The following is a 23,645-nucleotide window of genomic DNA, read 5'->3' as shown; positions in this document are numbered from 1 at the left end:
TTATCTTGCTATTCCTACTGCTCTTTCCGAATGTTTTCTCTAGCAGCAGAAAATGGATAGTGGACCTCCCAGAATCTGGTAAGGAATAGGTCTAAAAATGAGCAGTAACAGGGTTAGAAGTTATCAAGGACTTGACAGACTTAAAAAAACCAAAACAGGCAAAGCCAAACCCAAACTGGAAATGTACATGTTTTGCATTTGAGAAAGTTCCATTTCAGAGCTGAAAATTACACTTAAAACAAGTAATGACAAAGAAGATAGAAAAAAAAAATCAATTCACCCTGTATCATTTTTATCCATACGTCCAAAAACCTGCAACTGTTAAAAAGACAGTGTCAAAGACCTGCACCTTCCTTTATTTCCACTATAGGCCAGTACACATCGGCCAATTCCATATTTAGGTTAAGAAGTAAAGGGAAAACATATAGAAAAACCCCTCTAAGTTAGAACAGAAATACCATAGAAAACAGATTTTAAAAAGGCATAAAACCCTTCTAGTAAAGGTTGGAATAACAAAGTAATTTTTTTTAGGTTACTGAAAAAAGATCCCTTAACACTCATCCTGACTCACCAGGAGATACTAATAGTAACAGTACAGAGACAAGAGGCATTGTACACCTGAAGAAGTATGTGAAGATATACCCAGGTGAATGCTAACAGGAGCTCCTGAAGTTATATATGTTTAAATTAAATGATCTGGACTATTTGCAGAGAACAGACTCCAAAAAAAGGGGCTAATGGCTCTCTTTTGTGATCAAGAAATTCCAGGAGGCTGGAGGAAAAATGTTTGCACTGGAATTCAAAGAGGGAGGACTGGACAGTCCAAGTACTTACAGGTCCAGCAGTCTAATGCTGAGCAAGGCAAATTTACAGAATATTCAATACTGGACTTTCATAATAAAGAATTAGTGAGGGGATAGGTAATAAAATCAATGTCAATCAAATTAAGTCTATGGAAAATAGATTCTGTCAAACTGAACTGACAACCTTCTTGATGAGATTACAAGTTTGACCTATAAATTTTAAGAATACCATTTAATCAACATTGATATACTTAGTCTTCTCTAAAGGACTTGATTTGGTACTGCTTATTAATTGACTAAAACAAAATTAACAGAGCACACATTAAATGGATTAAAAGAGCCAACAGATCTCTTACTGGGAATTGTGAACAGGAAATCACGAGAAAGATGCTTTCCTACAGGTCTATCTCAGGAAACAGATCTTAGCCCTAAATTGTTTATTTCCACCAGTAAGTGGAAAAAACCCAAACTCCTTGCTTGAGAAAATTGACTGCAGAAAGACAGGAGGAGGAGAGGATAAGCACAAAGAGGACAGAGGGAAAGCACAAAGCAATTTAGGTTCCTCAGTAAACCACAAATACACACATTTGCACAGCACAAAGATTACATCCTGACAAACCAAGTTAGCTGTGGCATGCTTTAGGAATGCTGAAATCAAAGACTGACACAGGCTACATCAAGCTTGCAACAATGACACAAGAGTTAAAACTATTCTTGCCATAAAGTCACAGAATCAGAAATGGAAAGAAAAATTGCTGCTTCTGATCTGCCTGCGCTTTGCTGAGGAAGAGCCCAGTCCTGGTGCATGTGCTGCAAGCAAGACACTGATGCCTTGGTGATGGGGCCATGAAAATTGACTACAGCACAAGAACTCCTTCAGTTGAGATAAGGGGGTCAATCTGCCTACCTGATCAAAAAAGTTGTGATAGTGATTTGAATGAAGCTGAACCTGAACATTACTACATTAGTATTCACCTGAAGTACAAATTTATTTTTTTTTTCTTACTAATGTCTGCCCATGGCATTACATATCCCAAGTCCCACTGCTTGGCAAGTGAAACCAGACTAGAAACAATAGAGCAAATGCTGTTTTCCTGTGGAAGCCATTTGCTCTCTGTTTTTGACATGGAAGGTAACACAAATTTAAGTACCTACCAACCATTCTGTCAGTTCTACCACTGGAAATTCTGAAGGCTTGATTTTTTTTCTGAAAGCTATGCTCTAGCTCAAGCAGAAATTAATCCAGGGAACGTTTTGGCAGGATGTGTTAAGTGCTCTATAATCTCTTCTACACTGAAGCTCTACAAATACACTGTTCCTGCTGGTTCTACGAAGAACAATCACTGCCAGAAGCAAAGCAGAAGCAAACTACTTTCTCAGAAAGAATAGTTTCCTGCAATAGGAAGACTTCAGACTAAGAGCAACTTTGAGATGAGTACAACTTTTAATTGCTCACCTGCAACAGGTAAGTTAAAATATGGTTAAAAAACATCTTTTTTATTTGGAAATAAATTACTGTGGAATTAAAGAACTATGGTCGCCACTATAAGCAGTCACACCAACAAGCACAGAATGGGACAGCAGTGATCTGAACTGCCTCAAATTGTAGTTTTGTTGTCCCCTGCCCAAATGTAAAACCTAATTAAAGCTGCCCTCCCTACAGACAGGCGTTTAGCGAGCGCCGATGCCATCCCTCCCTTCGGAAGTAGGGCACGTCTGACAGCTCATCTCGCATCAGCCAGGCAGGAGTCAGACAGCAACAGCCTTCAGTCACTCTGCCTTGGGGACCAAAAGATAAATAATGCTCACCACCAATTCTCCACATCTCCCCAGATCCATTTGTGCCTGTCCAAACCTCGGTGAAATTTAGGGAAGGAACTGGCGACGGGGTGAGCTTCTCTCTGTGGCAAAAGCTCAGCGCAACTTGCTGTCCACCTGTGGCTCTTCCAAGCAAACCTGCACATAACTCTTCCACTTTTCCCAGTGTTTCTCAAGATTGAGATGTTTGTAATAAATAGAACATATGGATGGATGGCAGGGAGATTGCTTTCTGTCTTTTAAGCAAGAGAAACCGAAGAGAATTGACGTTCAAGGCAGTCCCTGCTCCAGCAGGCAGGTCCATTTCAGAACACCACGCTGTGAGCCTTCAAACCAATTCAGAAGTCTTTTAAACACATTCCTGGGATGAAAAGGAATGACTATATTTCATACAAAAAACTGTATGCAGTAGAGGATTTTGGAGAAGGTTACATAAATATCCTCGAGATGATACATTCAAAATGTGCAAAGAAGGTCAAGTGAAATGACTTTCATTTTTTTTTCTTGTTGTTTCCACAACAGTCACCAACAAATAGAGCTGTTCACCTTAAAAAGGAGGTAAGCTATAGAGAGAAAATGCAGATCAAGAGAAAATGAGATCTGATCATGAGCCCAGTTCAAAACCTGCTCCGTGTCTGACGCTTTTTTATACCAGTAATGTCAGTCTTGTTCATCCTCCACCTCTTTACCAAGGAGAATCACCTGCTGTCACCCCAGCAATGCACACTGCAGTCTCAGGAGAACCAAACCAGAAGGGAAGCATCTTCTGCGCACAGTGCTCCTAGGACCAAACAATTAAGCTAAGGCTGTCACTGTCACAATTCACTGCAACCCATCTATGAAGGGTACCTTGTTCTGTGCTTAGCCCAGCTCTATCACAGCACCCATTTAGTCTACAGCTTATTTACAATACAGACTCCTTATGTTTGTACAAACTAGGATTAATTCAATACACATTGTCCATGAACAGCAAGAGAACATTCTCCCCCTATTAACTCGCTTCTGTAAGAATTTAGGGAAAAATGCACAATCTTTCTCAAAGCAAAAACCAGACAGGCAGGCATGAGTGACAAACCATTTGTTTTTTGCTTTTTGCAGGAAGGCGTCTGGGTACAAGCTTTGTTTCGGAGCCTTCCATCAAATTACTATACTTGAATTATCCTTAGTTCTTTTGATAAGATCCCATCCCTCTACATTAGGAAAGGTCAGCTGTATTTAAATGCAATCCAATCTAGAGCCCCAGATATGGTGAGATGCTACAGTGCACCTACAATTAAGAAGCATGATTTGTCCTTGGCTAAAAACAGCCACCAGCACTATCCAAGTTCTGTAGATCCTTAAAATAAAACTGGAGAGCAAAGCCATGTTGCAGACTAACAGTGAAATGCACTTTTAAAAGATTCCCTCCTAAGAAACATGCCCATAGCTTCACAAAAAAAGTAAAGCTAACCCCAAAGCTCTGTGAAAAATTCTCTATGTTCCACAGCTAGAGCACCTGCAAAGCCTACACAATGACACAAAGATTGTCAGATAGGACAAGATCCCTCAAGCAAACTCTCCTCCTAAGGCATCAGAGCCCTGATACCCAAACAGCTATGGCACTCCCCCATCAGGTATCTGCACAGAGAAAATTCCTATCACTGCCTTAATGCCAGAGAGACTCGGCTAAAAGCTCATTCTTGCAGGAGTGAGGCCTTTTTTGGGGAGCTCGAGGGGAGACACAATGAGGTCCCACGGGAGCCCTGTGCACACAGGATTTAATAAACTCCAGCCCAAGTGGAAGGGGCTCCTTTGCACCAGGCCTTCCCCAACAGAGACGCTGCTATATGATTAAAAAATCCCCCAAAGGAAGCCCTTGCAAACAGTGTGCTACATCCCACGTAAAACTCTCCCTCAGGGAGAGGATAAGAGAGGCAAAATGAACCAGACATAGAGACACCACTCACTCAATTTTAATATCTGAATGGGAAGTGCCAGGTACCATGACAACAAGCCTAGAAAAATAAAAGGGGAATAAAAAGAAGCGTTGCCCAAAATGTGAAACAAATCCTATCAATGTAGCTAAAGCAAATTATTAGTGCTGATGAGGTAACGGCAAGCCCCAGACCTTCACATGACACTGGAAGAGAGCCCTGAGGACCTGGACACAGTGACCCCAAAAGCAAAGCAAGACTCCCCAAGCCCATCTGCAAGCTCCCCAAAACAGAAAGAAATATCATTGATCCAGCATCTTGAGTTAGAATTGATTTTGCCAGGCAGTGCCAGAGATTACACGAGTTATGTCCTCTTTTGTAGTTCTGACAAATCTCTCAATGCAAGATGGTGTAATTTAATGTCTTGATTTTCAGAGATGCCGAAGCAGTAGCAGTTCTCATCTAAATTAAATACCAATTGACAGTAACTGCCATTTTTCAAAATTAGATACAGTAATTATTTTCACGTTAGAATGGCCCCATATATCTAACTCCCAATACAGAACAAGATGGAGCACCCTTTGATAGCCTGCTGCTGCCCAGTGCCACCAGATCCTGCCAAAAATCCTACCCCCACAAAAACTTCAAGAGGGCTTCCAAAACCGTGCAACTACTCCATTTTCTACTTGACCACACCAGCAAGGTGAGACACACCTGCTCTTGAAAATCGTGCTTTACAGTTTCCTAAAGGCTTCTATGATTTCAGATGTTCTGCATCTCACCTGAAACAAGGCTTTGCTCTTACCTGCAGACTACAGAGTCCAACCAAGTCAGCTGTGCCACTGCTGTGCTTGAGGACATGGACTAATCTGCCTGTAAAGTTTAAATGGCACTTTCAGACAGATGCTGCTAACTTGGCTGGAGTCTTCTGTGGTTCCCATTACCATAGCATGGAAGCATTTTACCTCTGAAACACACCTTTCTTCACAAACACCACTGCGGAAAGCACTTTTATTCCTGTTACAGAGAAGAAAAACTGAAAGGCATCACAATTTCCAGGGTGAACTTGGACAGAGTAACGCAGACACTATAACAGGGAGCTAAAACTGCAGCTCCCTCCCCTCTAAGATTGGAACCTTATCATTGGTCCATTGAGAGTTGTGCTGGGCTAGAGATAGCTTGTAAACAACACATCCATTTCATGCTCTGTAGAATATTTTATCCTCCTTTTTCTTTTTTGTTTGCTTGCTTTTATCAAGTTTCTTTAAATGCAAACCTGGATTTTCAGCATGGGTGTGTTTGTACTACTGCAAGCAACTGATTAAATAGGTTTTGAAAAGCTACTGCTCCTGACATACACAAGACAAGTGAGTTCCATTTCTGAACAAATATTTGGATTTTGCTCCCCTCAGTTGACATCTCTTGCTTCCCCTTCTTTTCATCTTCTCCTCCCCCTTCCTTCAAGGAGCACACAGCCTCTGAATTAGCAGCTGTTCCGAGAAGAGCAAGGCTGCACTCCTCCCTGCTTTGTCCCAGAACAGAACAGGGACTGTACTATAAAAATCCAGTGTTCTGGGGAGAGGCATGAATGGACAAGAAACAGCCATGACTTGTCTATCCTGAACAGTAAATTCAATGCTGAAGAGACGACTTAAACACAAGAATGCAGACATTAGAAACAAACAGGCTAAGTGAAAACAAGATTCACTGAGAAAAAGTGAAAACAACTAGAACAAGGAAAAAAAAAACCTGAAAGATGTAGCAGCAAATAAAAATGGTTATCAGCAGTGTGGAAAAAAAAATCTGCAGAAGGAATTAAAGAAGTCACTGCATTACACTAAGCATGCACTACGCTGTGGGAGGCAGTCCTCATCCCAAACAGGGGATGTCACACTGGGGAGAAAGGACACAGCATCACTGGACAAGCAGTACAGAAAGAATGGTAAAGACCACACAACTCCAGCAAGGAATGGATGTACCAGAGAAAAGGAAGGCAACGAACTGAAGGCAAATTTCTGCAGTCACATTTTAAAAATAAGACCTAAGGCTCAAGAGTGACTTAAGATACAAGCTTAGAAGTGTTCAGTGCTAAAACACTAAAATATGGTATCCTTTGATGAAATCTGACCAAAGTGAGATACAAAAGCCTATAGATATTTCAAATGTGTAAAGACTATGACTGAAGATGAAATATTAGAAGTGTACTGCTTTTAAGATTGTTACACAAAAAAAGATGAAATTACAAGAGGGTAGAAAGAATCATTGTCTGGAACCAAAGAGAAAAGGCACTCCAAGAGCACGAGCCAGCAGGTCACAGAAGAGGCACAAGCTTCATTACAGCAGATGTATCTTCCCTCCTGCATATCATCCCAAATGCTGGCACTTCTGAAATTTAGATGAAAGTAGAATGCAACTGAAAATTTAATACTGAACAATGGACCAGAAGCTGAAGGCAAACCAAAAGAAAGAGTGATTATTCACTGCTCAATAATTAGGCTTCAACCAAAGGCACAGTAAGTTCAGAGTACAGTGAGCCCATACTGTACCCATACACAGCTTTGGTGCAAATGTGCCAAACAGGCACATTGTATGAAAAAGGGCAATGCCAGACACCCAGAGTCAAAGCTTATGAGAAGCTCCCCTAGAAAATTATGGCAGTGAGTGGTAGAAGAAAGGCAAAAGGACAGAACCAGGACAGAGCCTGCACACAGACCAAGGTTCCTACTTTCATGAAGTGTCACAGAACTGCAGAGTGGAAAGTCCTGGCTCAACAAAAATCTTGGTCATAGGCTAGAGATTTTAATAAAAAGGCCAAAAACATACTCTATCAATAAGAAGGAAGCAAGCAGAGACCACGGGAAAGATACAGCCAAGATCTGGAAAAGCCAGTGCATCAGCAAACTTGGAATAATTTCATGTAGAAATGGTGGCAGTAATGCTTCCAGTCTAAAGGAAATGGCAGAGGAACATAGAACTGGAAAAAAACAAGAATATGTTGTGCAAAACAAGCATATTAAGCAGGACATAATATTATACTGCAACATCAATATCTGAAACCTGTTTGACTGCAAACTCAAAAGGCCCTGGTAATTTTGTCATTAAATGATTTAATTCAGCAACATTTAAGGTTTTGTACCTCAGCCTGTGTCAAACAGCAAAAAACAAAAGCCATAACAATACTAACAAATTTCACAGTAATTCAGAACAATGACTCTCAATACCTGTTCTGTCTCATCAACAGCCTACTAATTAAACTCTGAGCTCTACTAACTACATTTTCCAATGCACACAGGAAAGTAATTTATTACAGACTGAAATACAAAATTTAATATTAACAACACAACTCGTGACTGCAGCATTTTTAATCTGATCAGCAGAAACATAAATAAAAGCTGCAACCTGACAGCTAAGAAGGTTAATCTGTAATAGTTAGATTTACGTAGATGACTTTACACAGCATCTGGAAAGATGCTGAGAAAGGTAAAGCTACTTCATCATATTCCAAAACATGCTACCTATAAAAATTTTGCTATGCACTGATATATAGACTGCAGGGAGCCTCACCATAAATTTGTTTCAGCTTTAAGACAGAACTTCCAAGAATTTTAAAGCAAGAAGTGGAATTTAAGTTGGGTTTCAAATGTTTAAAACATTCCTTTTAGGTACCTGCAGGTAACAAAAGTAATGAAACCCACTTCAAGGAGAAAATATTATGACTTTGTGTGCACATACTACTTAGTTCTATCACTTAATCTTGGTAATTTCTTTTGAGAAGAATATTAGCATGAATATGCTCCTCAGTAAATTTTCTCCAGCATAAAAATTCTGTTCTTTTCAAGATGGCAGATTTCTGCCATTGTTGGCTAACCACCACGAAAAACAGTGCAATGTCTGTAATACACTACTCTTATAAAAGGCTTTTCACAGTATTAAGGAGGTAGGTGGTCAATAAACTTCTTCCTTTCTTTTCCAGTTTGGCAAAATACCTAACCTAGAATAAGTGAGTACCACAATACTACCAACAACCAAAATGAAGGCACCAGAGCAGCTATTCCAATGCAGCAGAAAGCATAAGGGAAAAATATGTTACCAGTCAAGCACTCAAGCTGTTCATGTTTGGGGCTGGGTTTTTGGATTTTTTTTTTTTTGGTTAACACAAAGTGGCTTCTGGAGCAGGAAAATGTTTAAAGAAACAGAACTGGGCAAAGATTTGCACTGGTAAATAGAAATGACACAGATACAGCAAGTAGGAGAACAGAGGAGTCTAAAAAAGGAACTGCTGGAGAATACTTCTTGTTACATGTCCTATCTTCTCATGCCCTACCTACCATCCTCACAGCCAGCAAAGTCAATACACCTCCTCCATCCAGCCAACAGCTTCCCAGGGAAGGAGGAGGCAGCCTCATTTTTTGGGTCCTAGAATTCTGCAGCAAGAGGAAGGAAGCCTGTTGATACCTAACTTAAGGTGCTTCCAAATGTGTGTGAGCACAATTATCTGAATAGGGCAGCAGGGAGATTAGAGCTTGTACTGCAGGAACAGCAGTCCCTCTAGTACAGCAACAATTAATCACACTGGCAATGCTGCCATTTGTTTGCTTGCAGGTGAGTATGACGCAGCTTTTTGTCCATCTGCTTTTGCAACACCCCTTGGAAACCATCTAACTGGAAAAAAAAGGCAGTCTTATGAATAAAAGTAATAAGTGTTCAGTTTTTTGCCCCTCAAGCTGATATATTCCACTGATTAAACAGATGCTGAGAGTCATAAGAGCAGCAGAACTGTCAGAGCAGAGGTCTGCCTGGTCCAATATCCTGCCACCTCCACCAGCACCTGCAAGTCAGTTACCTGCACTGAAAGGTAACTGCCTGTCCCTAGCAGGGACAAGCAGCAACATCTGCAAAGTCAGTGATGGATCCTGCTCAGGAATCCAACAACACGCAGCAGTGAGTCAGCCTAAGCAGTGCCAGTGAGCAATGCCAATTAAATGGACTGGCCATGATGCTTGCTTTCTCTCTTCTCTTTTCATAGAATGAGAATTTTGCAGGAATGACAGTGTAGAGTGACCACAAGATAGTGGCATCACAGAAATGGGAAATATGGCACCTGAGCAAAACCTTTCTTAATAGATGCAGAGAGATTCAGAAGAGCCCAAACAAAACTCAGGCTGTATCACAAATGGTTTGAAAAGTCAGAGGCTGCAGTACCCTATCAATGACTATTCCAGGAATGAAGCACAGGACATGAAGAGAATGCTGATGCAATCCAGAGATTTGTTGGCAAAGACTGTGCATCAGAGCAACTTCCAATAGCCCAGATTCCCGAGATGGTTATCTGTGCTGACTCTAAGCACAGGACTGCCAGTGAGCTGCACACAAAGGCTGCTGGACTCCCAGCTCAGGCAGCAAGAGAAACCATGTTTTATGCAGGAGAAAAGAAGTGGTGAGCAGTGTTAAGGGTGTAGAAAACACCCTCTCCATATATCCTTGTGTTTAACAGCAAAATTAGAAGTTAAGAAGTTTTAACTGTAGGTCAGTTTAAAATAATGGCCTAAGTTTCCAAGCAGTGAGATTGAATTTCTGAAGTTTTCTGGAAGCAAAGGAGAAAAAAAAAGGATTTAAGGCCAGGCAAGACCTCCATGTAGTAAATATCCCAAAAGGAACTTTGCCCTTGACAAATTGCATCTCATTTGACAAACAGATAGAAGAGAGGTTGGCTTGATCATGTAAATAGTTCTTTCCTCAAGTCACAGAGTAACCCCAGAAGCAAAAATCTGAAGGATGTATTCTGAGGGGATGGAAACTGAATGATGACTTTGATCAGTTTAGGGACTGCACACAAACTGAGGTAGCAGAAAACAGAGGAGAGGCAGGGATGCTGAGAACATTCTCACTCCTAGGAGCAGCAGATCCCAACACCGGTCTGAAGGTCTCATGTTGACCATTCCCAGAAGCCAAGGTGAAGATCACCTTGGCAGAACTCTTTTGGCTGAAGAGAAAACAAACAGCTTGCTAGAGGGAACTCAGCTGATGATGGATCAGCTCTGCAAGACAGAAGGGACAAGGACTCCCTGGCTCACTGATTCAGAGAACGAGCTACTGCAGGCAGGTCAAGTAACCCGGGTCACGAGTTTACTGAACATCATCTGAAAGTCAAGAAGAAACTCCAAATGCAGTGTTGGTAAAAATTAGCCTTGTGAAAAGGGAGAGCAGGAGGAAGATCACTTTCCAAAGCATTTGGACTGGCTTTACACAGGTCACTTCTGTTCCTGGACAAGCTGCGTAGCAAAAGCACAGGGGAACCAGGCAGAGGCGACAGCCACAGTACAGCTGTGCTGCTCATAGGTGTGGCTGGAGGGCAGAACTCCATGAGCAGCAGGGAATGGAGAAACACTGGGAAAATCAGCCTTGGAGCCCTGACAGGCACCTGGGTGTGCTGTCTGCTGCTGCCCCGCAGGACCCTGCCTCAGCTGGGAGTGCCTTGCTAGTGGCTGACAGTCTCCCAGAGCTTTCCTGGCACTGACGTTCCTTTCCTCCCATTTCTCCTTGGGCTAAAAGGAAAGAAAAAGTTACAGAGAGAAGCAGCTGTGCATAAGTGCTGAAAGCACAGGTTCTGGCTTTCTTGAGAAGGGGGCAGAATGATCCAAAAAGGAGAGACAACACTAGAAGTGAAGGGTGGAGAGAGGGTTGCACCAGAGCCATTTCACCGGCTGTTCCCTGGCAGACAGCTTCTCCTCAACACAGGTGATAGGAGGGATGGAAAAAAGGCTCAGAGCAGGAGGTCAGCAGACACACTGGAAAGCCTCACAAGTAACCTTGTATCAGGAGGTCATGAGCTCAGGGATGCCGGCCTGCTCGTGCTGTTGAGGAAAATCGCCCTGGTAATCCTTCCACAATGGGCTTGATGGGAAGGTGATGGTATTTACTCAAACCAAGCAGCAAAAACTGTAGAATACTCTAAATATGCATTAGAGGCATTTAATACACTGCAGAAGCAGCCCAGGATTGAAACCAGTGAAGTTAATTAGAAAGCTCTTTTGCAGCACAAGGGCCATATGCCTGCTTGCTCTCTGCCTATTTGCCCCAACACTCATTTCAATTGCTTTTTTCCAATAATCAAGAAATCAAAATTCTTTTGTTCGCTGGCACAGAGTCTGCAGCAGCCGACTGCAGAAAAGTGATAAAGAAAATGATGGATGCTAATTTGACCATTTTCCTCAGTGCTCAGTACAGACATCAAACCACACAAAAAACATTTTAGAGATCCAGCACTGAGACACTTGCTACCATTTCTGTGTCTCCTCCCCCACAGTGCTAAGTTCAGATACTTAATGCAAATGTTCATTAAAATAATCAATATTTGGGGATTGTCTTGAATCTGCAGCCCTTAAAATAGGATATGCAACATGGAAATTACGTTTATCTCTGCTCCAGAACAGAATATACTTCAGGAAATAAGCTGTAAAAATAACTAGGCTATGAAATTAAGATCAATTTATCAAAGGTCTTTAATAACATTCAGAGCCATATATTTAGTCCTTTAAAAATAATTCTAGATTTCAAATTTTAAAGACTCTGAAACATGTCTAGTTTTCCATATCTTTTAATATTTCATTCTCTGCATAAAACAAAAAAATAAAGCATAGTCTGTATTCCATCTGATGAGCAGAAAGAATTTTTTCTTTTCAGTTCCAAACTACATTATCTTAGACTTGTGCTTCTCTGGGCACTTGACTTTCAGCTGCACCAACACTGCTCTGACCACTCTTTCCTCACTGCATTTGTCTATGCATTCAACACAAAGAAGTAACTTCCATACAAATCTCCTTTACCTAATAAATACAGTGGGGCCAACGTACAGTCACTTCCTGAAAAACCTAAGGCAATTCACTTAATTTGGTATTATTTTTTCAGACAAAAGAACCCTAGCTGAGTACTTTGCTGTATAAATATTTTTCCTATTTCAGCAAATACCAAGTCTTTTGCTTTCAAGGAAGTCAAATGCAAGAACTCCACTGCTTCTTACAGAGAGTCCCTATACAATCAATTTGAGGGGCACTACTAAATATGACCTTTAAATGCAATCAAGCCAAATGCCAGAAATATATATTCAATTTATGGTGAACACCACTGCATGAAAGCATTTTTCCCCTGTTCTGAAGGGCTGTATTAATTCTCCTCGTCTACCAGAGCAATGAAATTGCTGCTAACACTCAGTCCAACAAGATCTGTGCCAAATAAATGATCAGAGATCAGGGACTGGTTACCACTGCTTTACAGAGAATTACTAAAAACCCCTTCCAAGTCAACAAGGGAATAAACTACCTCTACAAGGTATTTTTCTCCTAAACCCTGTTATTAGGTGGGCTTATGCTATGAGGCATGAGTGTTTACATACTTTCTAAAGAGTTTATAAGTCTTATCTAGCATAATCCTTGCATTCTATAATCCTATCTGTTTAATGTATTTTGCGTGGGGAAAACCACTGGAACCAGGAATATCTCAAAATGGAAGGCACTTCCAAAGCACAATCAGTGAATTGGACATCAAATGCAGGGGTAGCTTATGCTTGGGTTACACTTTCAGTTATCTCAGATCAACTGTAAACTATATTAATCTGCATATGGAGCTTTTTTTTTTCTTTCCACAGGACACTTTTGGCACACCATTTTATAAAATTATTAAAGAAAAGATAGATGAAACACTGCCAGCCTTTGCATGTGAATTTTTCAGTGAATACATGTTCTATCTGCAGCTTCAAAGCACAAATAGCTGTGAACTATTTCCCTTAAATAAAAATAAATCTTTTCTCCCCTTGACAAAGCAGCACAATTTCACTAATATCTCTGCAATTTCCAGCTTAAGTGTTTCACCTGCAGACTTAACCATGCAATAGTTACCTATTGTCACAAACTGCCTTACCAAAGGCCTGTTCCCTAGAACTAAATTTAGCCATTAGTCCCATTTTTGCTCTGTCTCTTTACATTATGATGAGATTCCAGAGTCCTCCTTTGACTCTGACCCAGATGGACCCACTGGGACCTCCTGGTTATCTACCATGCCTCAAACCTCCAATTAAAATACATAAAACTTGGCTGCTGCCAACACTGGGCCAATACTAAGTGATGTCTGCTTACCAGGGAAAGCTTCAGTGTCTTCCTGCTACTGCACATCTGCCATTAGACCCCAGAAATTCCCTCCTGGAGAACACGACCCTTCCTGCCTGCCTTTTCTCCTGCCTCCCTGGGCATCACCAGTGTGCAATTAAATGGCTTCTGCTCCTGAGGATACAGATCTTCTCCATCCCTTGCTTTCCAAATGCAGATGCTGAAATTAAGGCTGCTTAATTAAGCTCCAAATTTCAGCAAACTGCAAACTTGCAGCTCTGAACAGCATGTTCTAGATAGAAACACACTAGTTCCCCATCATTTGGTTAAATAAAATCTGGGTCTTTGCTTTTTACAGCAGCAACTTTCCAATACGGGCTTCTTATTTTACAGGAAAGTTGGAAACATTTTTTTCTAGACGGTACATAATACCAACTCAGTGTGGACAAACTTCTGGATTGAAGGAGCAGAACAGCCTTCCCAGGTCAACAATTTATTGGTTTCCACAGAGGAATGAGCACTGCACACTTCTCATGTGAAAAATACCTTCATGTTCTCTCATAATACTGCATGATTTCTGATTCAGCCATTTTAGTAGGTTTTGGTTCTTGGATCTATGCTTGAACATTCCAAGGAGTAAGGAGGGGACAATCCATAACTTCTAGAGAAGGCTACAGGTAAAGCAGTATTTCCATCTCCCCTTTTCACTCATTGATATTTAAATTATACTTACAATGCCATGATTATTTTTGAACTGCAGTTTTAATCTAAACCTGCATCAGTAATATTATAAATACCTGAAACTAAAGTGAAAGTCTTTGTATACATAATCTTAAAGGAATTGCAAATTCAAAAAAGAACAATTAAAAAACACAAAAGCAACAGAGTTACATTCTGGGCAGAGGAACAACAAAGTTCCTGATTATACATGCAAAGAACATCAAATTATACCACACAGTAGAATTATGCAAACCCTGCCATAACTTAAGGGATGCACAGAAATCTTGTATCAATAAATATTCTGCTTTACAGTGTTGCTGGATCATTTGAAGATGCGAAAGATTTGCAAGCCAAAGATTTTTGGATACCAATCATCTGAAGATACAAAGAGAAGTTCCAGAGTAAATGACAAAGAAACAAAAAAAAAAGGAAAAAAAGCTACCAAATGAATTAAAAAATTAGTAACAAACATCTCCTTTTCCCACACACAGACTATGTCAACAAGGACAACTCAGAGGGCCAGCAGCTCTTACAGTATCTGACGGACACTACACTGACTGGATCTTTTGTTTGCAAACACAGGACAAAACAAGTTCAGCATTTCTTCTCTGAAAATTCCCATGAATTCAAGCCCTCTCCCTCAAGCGATGAAGATATTTGTCACTGGTTTTCTTCAGACAAAATAAGAAATAAAGAGCATCTGCAACACTCTCTAGCTTAGCACTTCTGGTTAGTGCTGAGCCTCATTCACATCCATCTGAAGCCATAGGTTTCCTCCCTGAAGTCACCTCCTCTCATCTAATGCTGTTCTAAAATGTTTATGCCACTTAGCTGGGTTTTTTTTAACCCAAGTTCCTTCTCATTTTTTGAGCGCAGCTGATTAAACCTGAACAACTGGGTTGTTGGACGAAATATGCTGTAGCTATGAAATGGTACAGCAGGGACCAGTTTCACTGTTAATTTAAAATGCTAGAATTAATTAGGTAGTGTAAATGAAGAATTTAATAAGCACACTTTACAACCACAAGTTCTGCTTTTATTAAACACCCCTGCCAAATGAAGGCAACTATCTTCAGTCTTGTTTTTCCTTGTCTCATTCCCTTAAAATCTCTGCAGTGGAAAAAAAAAACCCAAAGCATTTTTGCTATTGCAACCCCTCCCCCATAATTAAAATGTATGCCTGACTTCCATCTTCTCTCTCAAGTCATTAGCATCTTTAAAAAATGCTACTGTATATCCTGCCTGTTCTGAGAATCTACCAAACAAAACCCAAGTTTACGATTTTGGTTTTGAATACCAAATTAAAGGCTGTCTTAGAAGCTGTCATTCCTATTCAACTCAGAGCGGTGTACTACCAAATTAGCATAGTTTTTTAGTAAAGGAATATGCTTGTTTTAACATGTGCCTTCCCAAAGCGAGGGGGCAACTTCATAAACCAATTTTATTAAAAACTCCTACTACTGTTCCAAGACTGCAAAAAGACTTGGAGTAGATGACTATTCCTGTCATTGTTTAACCAAATTTAAAATGAATAAAAGAGTTCAGGTTATGAATTTTATTGGAGAGATCCAGTATGTTTAAAAAGACTTTCTATACCTTTTCATTCCTTGAAAAAAACATTTCAGAAGACTCAACATCATCCCAAAAAAAAACCCCACAACGTTGCAGCTCCTTGACAAGGGAAATAGAATCTTTTACATGAGCCAATTCAATGCTACCTAGCTTCAGAAATACATTTGAGATTTTCTACTATGGTTTTGCCAGGAGAACTATTTAATCATGATTTGGTTTATGACCTTTTCTATTTTTCTTGAAGCAAGCTCTCTCTACAGCTTTTTATTCTGACTTTTTTTTGATTTGCCTGATAATTCAGCCCAGCAAGAAGGAAGCAAACTTACAATATATGAAGACAAACCAGACTTTTAACAGAAAGAACAGCACATTTCTTTAAAGGCATAATGAAACAGAGCATGCTTAGCTTAGATTTATTAAAGCCACAAAATTTTCAACAGAAACAATGAAAAGTCTAAAAGCAGGCAAACTCTAAACTGTTTCACATCTTCACTGCTAAAGCAATAGCTTAAGAATTCACTGGGGTTTTTTCCACTATAGCTTTCACTGTCAGAAAAAATACTTCTATCGATTTTTAATAAGGAAAAAGGAAAGAAGCCCTGAAAAGCCAGTCATTCCTCTTGCAGCCTCCCCTCCCAAAAAACCAGTCCAGGGGCCTAATGAAGAACATGCTTACATGATGATCCAGAAAGATGAGCTGGGTATGACCTCAGTCCATTTCCATTTTGTTACTCTCCATGTTCTAAGAACCTTAAAAACACGAACTGCTTCTGGCAGAGGACTGAAATTGATTTACTAACTCTGAATTCAATGTGAGGAATGAATATGCATCCTCAAATTCAGTAATGTTGCACAATGCCTTGATAACAGGCCTGAAAACCTTGGCAGATGAAATTTTGTTTTCAAAAACAGCACAGATTATTTGGAGCACATTTTTTTTTTGCAAATATGGCTCTTTTGTACTTGTATCACCTCTTAAAACAATATGTAGGGGTGATGTCCTCAAGGCATCTGCGCAAGTTTTTTTTAAAGAATGGTTCCTTTAAAGTATTTTAGTGATCAAAGATTTATGCACCTTGTATGGAAAGAAAAAGCACAGGCAAAAAAACTACCCAAGAACGTGTCAGAAGATCATATAGCAAATTTCTCATATCTTCAAACAGAAAGACAAAAGCCTGGAGATGGAATGAAACAAAAAGGATACTGTTCCTTGCTGATGAAGTAATGGCTCTCTGTCCAAAGACATTCCCTATGAAAACACTGAATATCTTAACTCTTGAAAATATATTGTAAGAACATAATCTTGAATTTGAGGGATAGAGTAAGTAGTAAAAGCTCATGAAACACAAGATGAAAATTCAAGCTAGGCACCCTAGACTCCTGTAGACGAAGGTTTCGCTTCTGCCTGAAATAACTGAACTAACCTGCAGTTAAATTTTTCAGATTATTTTCAGCCTAGAAGAAAAACAAACGCCTGTAGAAAAAAAACCCAAAGTAAATAAAAGTCAATTCCATTTTTCAATCTTCTTTTCAGAACACCCGAAAAGCTGTGGCCAAATCAGAAGATTTACTGCAATAGATACATCACGGTCAACGTGCTAAAGAAAGCTCTGCTGGACTACACTTGTGAGGACTCAATCTGCCCTAAAGCTACTGCCATTTGTTATGTGCCTTGTGTTCAACCAGAGCAACGCTCTGTGTCGGGAAGTAAACAAAAAAGAAACATTGCATGTTGAAAAGCACTAAGCAGATCATGGCTAATGCTGCCAGCACAATGGCTGCCAGGATGTTATAGAAGTAGGTATGAAGATTTGCATTTTAATTCCTCATCTTCCCATGGTGCCTCTTCCCACAGAGCACACCCCCAAGTTGCCAGGAGAGCCTCTGAGGGGAGCTGACTCCTTTTTTGGAACCCTTTCCCTCCCAAGGCTGCTGCTCTCTGTGCTAAACATAACAGCACTGGTGATGCACTGAACAGCAGCGAAATTTCAGCTGCTCCCACCTACGGTGCGAGTAGACACTCAACCTAGAAAACTAACCTATAAAAGCTGATTGTTCATCCCATCTTGTGCACCAGTGGATTCCTGGCTGCAGCAGTAAGGATGTGGATTAGGCCAAGGTGCATCTGCACCCATTCACACCTCCTCTAGTGACAGCGCAGACCTCTCCTTGTTGAGGCAGCATCTGCCATAGGAGGCTTCTATTGTGAAGGCACCTACCAACAGGTGCTACTTCACATGAAAAAGGATCCCTGCAAACTAAAATGTTTTTGGGGACCAGAGTTAATTAACTATTATCTAGAGCTGTGTGTCTCAAGTATAGCCCACTGCTGTTCCAGAACACCATGGTCAGTAAGCTGTGATGGACATGCAGAACCACCTCACCTTACAGTGTTCTTAAACAGGCTGAAATTAATGAGAGTTTGGTGAAGCTCAAATGGCAGAGTTAGAATTAGGAACCATCAGCTGGCTCAAGCCATTCAGACAAGTCTGTGTTAAATAAAAATGAGAATGAAGAGGAAAGCAAGGCCACTGCCTAAGCTCTCCTGCAAGAAGCTGCACAGTGCGTAACACAAATGCAGACTGGCAATGTTCAGACTTCTCCCCCAGATCTGTAGAGGCTGAGAGACAAGGGGCTTCTCAGCTGTTCTAGATCCAGTGTGCAGCCCTGAAAACCAAAGGCTTGCCCCTGAAGTTAAGCACTGCATCTGCTGCATTCCCTGTCTTAGCACTTGCAATACAAGCACCAAGGTTCTGCTGACCCCAAGCACAAGCTGACCCTTACCAAGGCAAAACCCACAACACAAAACGCTTACCTGTGATTTTGTCTCTCACGAGCTTGCAGGATTCGATTTCACCAATGCTCCCGAAGAGACTCCTGAACTCCTCCTGGGTCATGTTCTGGGGTAAATAGTTGACTATGAGGTTGGTTTTGCTGTCATCTGTAGCAGCCCCTGTCTGCATGGGGGAAGGGCAGTTTCTACTGTTGCTGGAGGGTCCATTGGTTGTATTGGAAGTAGGGCCATTCGACACCTGAGGCTCCATGGTGCTAATTATCTACAGCAAAATAAGAGAAAGGGGAAAAAAAAACACCCTTAAGTTTCATAGATACAATAGCTATTTTTAAAGATACTCACAAACGAATGAGTAGGTAGCATTCATGGCCAATTTAGATACTTCAACAAAAAAACCCGGCTTGATTCCTCTGTTATTGTTGCAAAGTAGGTCATGCTAGTCTTTGGCTGTGAGCATATACTAAGATGCAGTTAAAAAAAAACCCTTTTTTTGTTAATGCGAAGCTGATTTCTGCTTTCATCACGCAGCCATTTTCACAAATGTAAATTTAAACCACATAAATTTAATTATAATTTAAGGTAATAATCATAATTAAAATTATAGTTCCATTAAATCAGATGAAGTAAGTGTATGGCTCTATATGAAAAGGTAAAATATTTTACCTATTTAATAACTGTATCACAGAGTGCAATGACAACAACATTAACCAGGCACAGTCAATCTGCACCATGTCGTCACTCAGCTTGCCTTCAATTAATAAACTTGGTGTCCCAAGACATACCATTGACTGGTTCCAGTGATGACCTACATTCTCCACCTATATTTTCCACTAACAAACTGACACCTCTTTAAATAATAAAGCCCTGGATTTGCAATCTTCACAGATACAAAGGTCTTCAGATATTTACTATAATCAAAGACGTTTAATCAAAGAAAGGCTTTATCAGGCACAGGTGAAGACTGCAATTATAACAAGCACATCTATCTTGAAACACAGATCTCCAGTTTTCACGGAAGAGCCTTAAACAGACCTTTCCAAAAAAACGACAAATAAGAATCCAGCTTAGCAAAGTGTGTTGCAGGATAGTAGCCCCATTGTCAGCAGTGTCACCCGTCATGTGAGCAAAGCTGCCTGCATGTTTATCTGCAGAACACAAGTTTTCATCCCAAAACTGCTCAGGCAGACAAAGGAAGCAGAAAAACCTGGGTACTTTGAGCTTTTTCTATATAATTTGCCTCTACTGTAGGTTCTAGCCAGTCTTCACTGTCCCCAGTGCTGCCAAGGGAAGGGACAGCTTAGCCTCAATTCTGGACAAATTAAAGCAATACAAATGGTGGCTTTTGCTGCCTGCTGCGAGGTTTGTGAAGTGCAGCTTCACTGGAATCGAAGATCATCCCTCAGATGGGCTCAGCTTCCCTCCACCAGACAGTCAGTGATGCAAACTGCTGCCCCAGGCAGGAGATTCCACTGCCCAGGGACAGTGACAAGCACGGGAGAACAGAGGGCTAAGGCACCACACACTCTGAACCTGGTATTCTGCCGATCCTGTAATTATTATAATTACTCAAGACTTAATTTGCTATCTTTTTTAAATCCAGGGAGGTACATATTGTGACAAATTAGGCCTGTAATTCAGGAGGATGGGGACACACACACCCCAAAAAAGGGGTGTCTATTCTAAAATTAACTGCATGAGGGTGGCTCAGCATCTAAATAGGTTGTATTCTGGTCATGTCTTTTTTTTTAATTGAAACGCTTCAGTGTTAGTTTAACGCCTCATTTAGGAAATAACCCTCTTTTTTATCAATGGAAATAAGTTTTGAATTACCATTATTTTTATTATCAATCCCAGGAATAGCTACTTGGTTTAACAGCTTTTAAATAAAAAGAAGCCTTGCCACATTGTGCTTAACAGAAATGCCTTAAAACCACACAGCAGAATCATTTTGAAAATAAACTGCACAAAAATAGTCACTTCTTGAAAGACATGGGCACATCCAAACCAGAATCCCCCTGCCAATTTTACCAGCCACGTGGCACCAAGTACTGCTGGCATCCTTGGCCAAGCCGGCCATACTTCCTTCCCTTCTCCAAGCTAATTCCACCCATGTATTTTACTCACACGTACTACTCAAACGCTTCAGATGCTGCTAAATCTGTTTAGCTCGGGATTCCAGCTGGAAGATCATCCTTTGATCTCCGCACCTCCGCGACCCCACGGCTCCGAGCTCCGCCAGCAGCTGCTGCGGGGCCAGGGTTCGCACCCCAAGGCGGCCGCGCTCCCTCTCAGCACAGCCTGCTCCTACAGCCTGCACCTGCAGCCACCCGGCTGAAATTTGGGGGGAAAAAATCCCAGTTCCGACGCTAAGGCACAGTCAGAGGATGAGTGAAGCAGCTGACATGGTTAACGGCAGCTTCCCGCCCGCCTTTACATCACCGGGCCATATTTTTCCCAATGTAAAACCCCACAAGATAAGCTGCAGTTTTAGGGACTGATCGTGCCCCCCTAGAGCCAGCAGGGATACCACACCTCTGGTTTCAGTTTCAGCAGAAGCAGGACTTCAGCACAACACACCGAGGAAGGTACAGCATCTATTATTAGCAACAGACTCAAAAGCTATCTATAGTTCCCTGCGGTAGACAATAACCCTGCATCTTTTAAAATCTGTGAAAGAAAACAAAATTCCTAACTGGTTGGTGTCCTACTTAGGCATTTTGCAAAAGCTTTTTAGTTAAATTTTCAGCATTCATACTTTCCCCACCAAGCAAAGGAACAGAATTCAACCCAAGACATTTAACACATTCAGAACATTAAGAGTAAGCTGCTCGGTAAAAATCTGTTCCTGAGCAAGTACATTTCCTCATATACTTCAAAGGATCTTGGCATAAACTAATTTTGCACCAGGTGCCAGGTTTTCTTCCTAGTTACTCTCAACTCCAATTAGGTTTTCCTGATTTTTTAATAGTAGAACGGAAAACCAAGGCACTTATTTGCCCTTCGAATTATTGCCAAGTCATAGGTTACTGAAAATCCATTTGCTATACACATATTAAAAAAAAGAATGGATGGAGAGAAATGTTGAAGAATTATAAAAAGCATTTCTGATAAAGGACTTCAGATTTTAATTTTTTTTTACTGCAGAATTTTAAGTCTCCATTTACAGAGGGATTTCTGTGCACAAGCAGTTCTGTAGCAGAGCTTGTATTCGAAGCTCTCACAGGCACAAAGGAATAACACTTTAGGTGTGCATACCGACTCCTGCCATGAGTAGAAACTCACATTATAAATGGTAACCAAAAGGGAAGCCCTGGCTCTCCTTCCCAGACATTTGGTCCTGTCCCCGACATGCCTGAAGCTCAAACCCCGGGCAGAGTTCAGCGCGCATGCACTGGGATGTTTATTGTCAAGCACTGGTTTTAATATTAAGTAGCTGTTGATTCCACATCAGTCAGCACATTACATAAGAGGAATATTATTTATTCAAATAGATTTCAACATGACAGTTGCTATATGTTTTTTTTCCTCTATCCACAACACTAAGATTTAAATTTTTAATTCAATACCTGTATCACAATATGAATATTTTTAAAATCAATACTCCAGTTTCTAGGGCACACAGTTAACTTACTGTATTTTAATTACTGGTAATAACTTTTTTTAAATACAGAAAAGTATTGGGCTGCAATTAAATTCTACCAAAATATCAAAGAAAGCTCTAAGTCTGCCTAACTCATCAAGAGCTTATCTGGATATAGGCAAAGCAAATGATGAAAATTCAAGAGTGACTTAACACCTATGTTAATTTTTTAAAAACAAAATACACTGTTATCCCTGAAGGTATTCTTAAAGCTCCATAAGCAAGTAAGTTTAGCAGTATCTGTGCTCTGAGCAACATCTCTTTTTGTAGACCTTTTCTGACCCAATTTAGGCAGTTACTACCGGTCCTGAAATATTACAGTGCAAATGTCATGTGTGATGACATTCACATGCTACTGGTATAAAGAAGCATTTTATTTTTTGGGGGCAATAACTTGCCAAACTCCCAATACTGCATTATGATACTCTATATATAAGGTAATAGCATCTTTGATGAATAAACTGCAGTTATTGCTAGTAGACATTTGATCATTTAGCCACCAATAATCTGAATATTCTAACGCTGACAAATACTATCTGTGATAGAATTTCAACACTGATTTTGTAAGTTACATGTTTCAAATTGTGCATGTATTTCATCAGACTGCTGTTTTTAAAAAAATGGTCATTTCCTGGTGTACTACTTTTCTCACTATGGTAACATATCAGCAAAGTATGAGGTATTTTAGTTTGACAGATTTCACAAATAAATGCTTTGGGGAAGACAACATAAGCTTTGCCAGTGTTTTGCAAAACACTGCTTACCAAAAGGCTTGGTATAAACCTCTCCCACAGAGTATCTGCCACAAATACCCATTAGAGCTACTCCTACATTACTAATGTTTCAGAAATACTTCCATCACATCTTCATTGTTTTTTCAATAATTCAACTAATTTCAATTTATTCCTGCTAAAATATTAGCTCCAACAATAATGCAAAAAATACCTGTATGTATAAACAGAACTATTACAATTACCAACTATTACAAGCTGGAGTAACTGACACTAATCTTCACTTATTACAGTAATGTGTGACATCCATCTACCATTACAAAGCACAGTTAATGAATCATTTGGAAAACTACCCACAGACTAAGACAGCCTTATCTCCCTATTGCATGCATAAGCAATAGCCAATGGCTCGGTAAATGTAAATACACATTTTTTATATTTACAAAATTTCTTCTCAGCAGTCTAAAAGAAGGGTTGCATGTTGAACTGAGGCTTTCACATATGTACAGCAAAAGGAGCTTGCATTCAGCGAATAGTCAGCATCCATTCCTGC

The 23,645-nt window shown here is 40.4% G+C and overlaps 1 protein-coding gene across 9 annotated transcripts in view; it reads right to left on the bottom strand.

Moving 5' to 3' along the window:
* Nucleotides 1–23,645, bottom strand: part of ELAVL4 (ELAV like RNA binding protein 4) — a 64,416-nt gene that overhangs the window by 23,432 nt on the left and 17,339 nt on the right. For all 9 annotated transcript variants that reach the window (XM_031058582.1, XM_014307824.2, XM_031058581.1 and 6 more), the window contains exon 2: nucleotides 18,743–18,983. In XM_031058582.1, the coding sequence (XP_030914442.1) occupies nucleotides 18,743–18,983 (241 nt within the window). The remainder of the gene's footprint in view (nucleotides 1–18,742; nucleotides 18,984–23,645) is intronic.

This window comes from Geospiza fortis, unplaced genomic scaffold (assembly GCF_000277835.1).
Source record: "Geospiza fortis unplaced genomic scaffold, GeoFor_1.0 scaffold396, whole genome shotgun sequence".
In the NCBI taxonomy this organism is placed as follows: Eukaryota; Metazoa; Chordata; class Aves; order Passeriformes; family Thraupidae; genus Geospiza; species Geospiza fortis.
The sequence above is the reverse complement of the archived record's forward strand: the minus strand, read 5'-3'. Positions and strand labels throughout refer to the sequence as shown.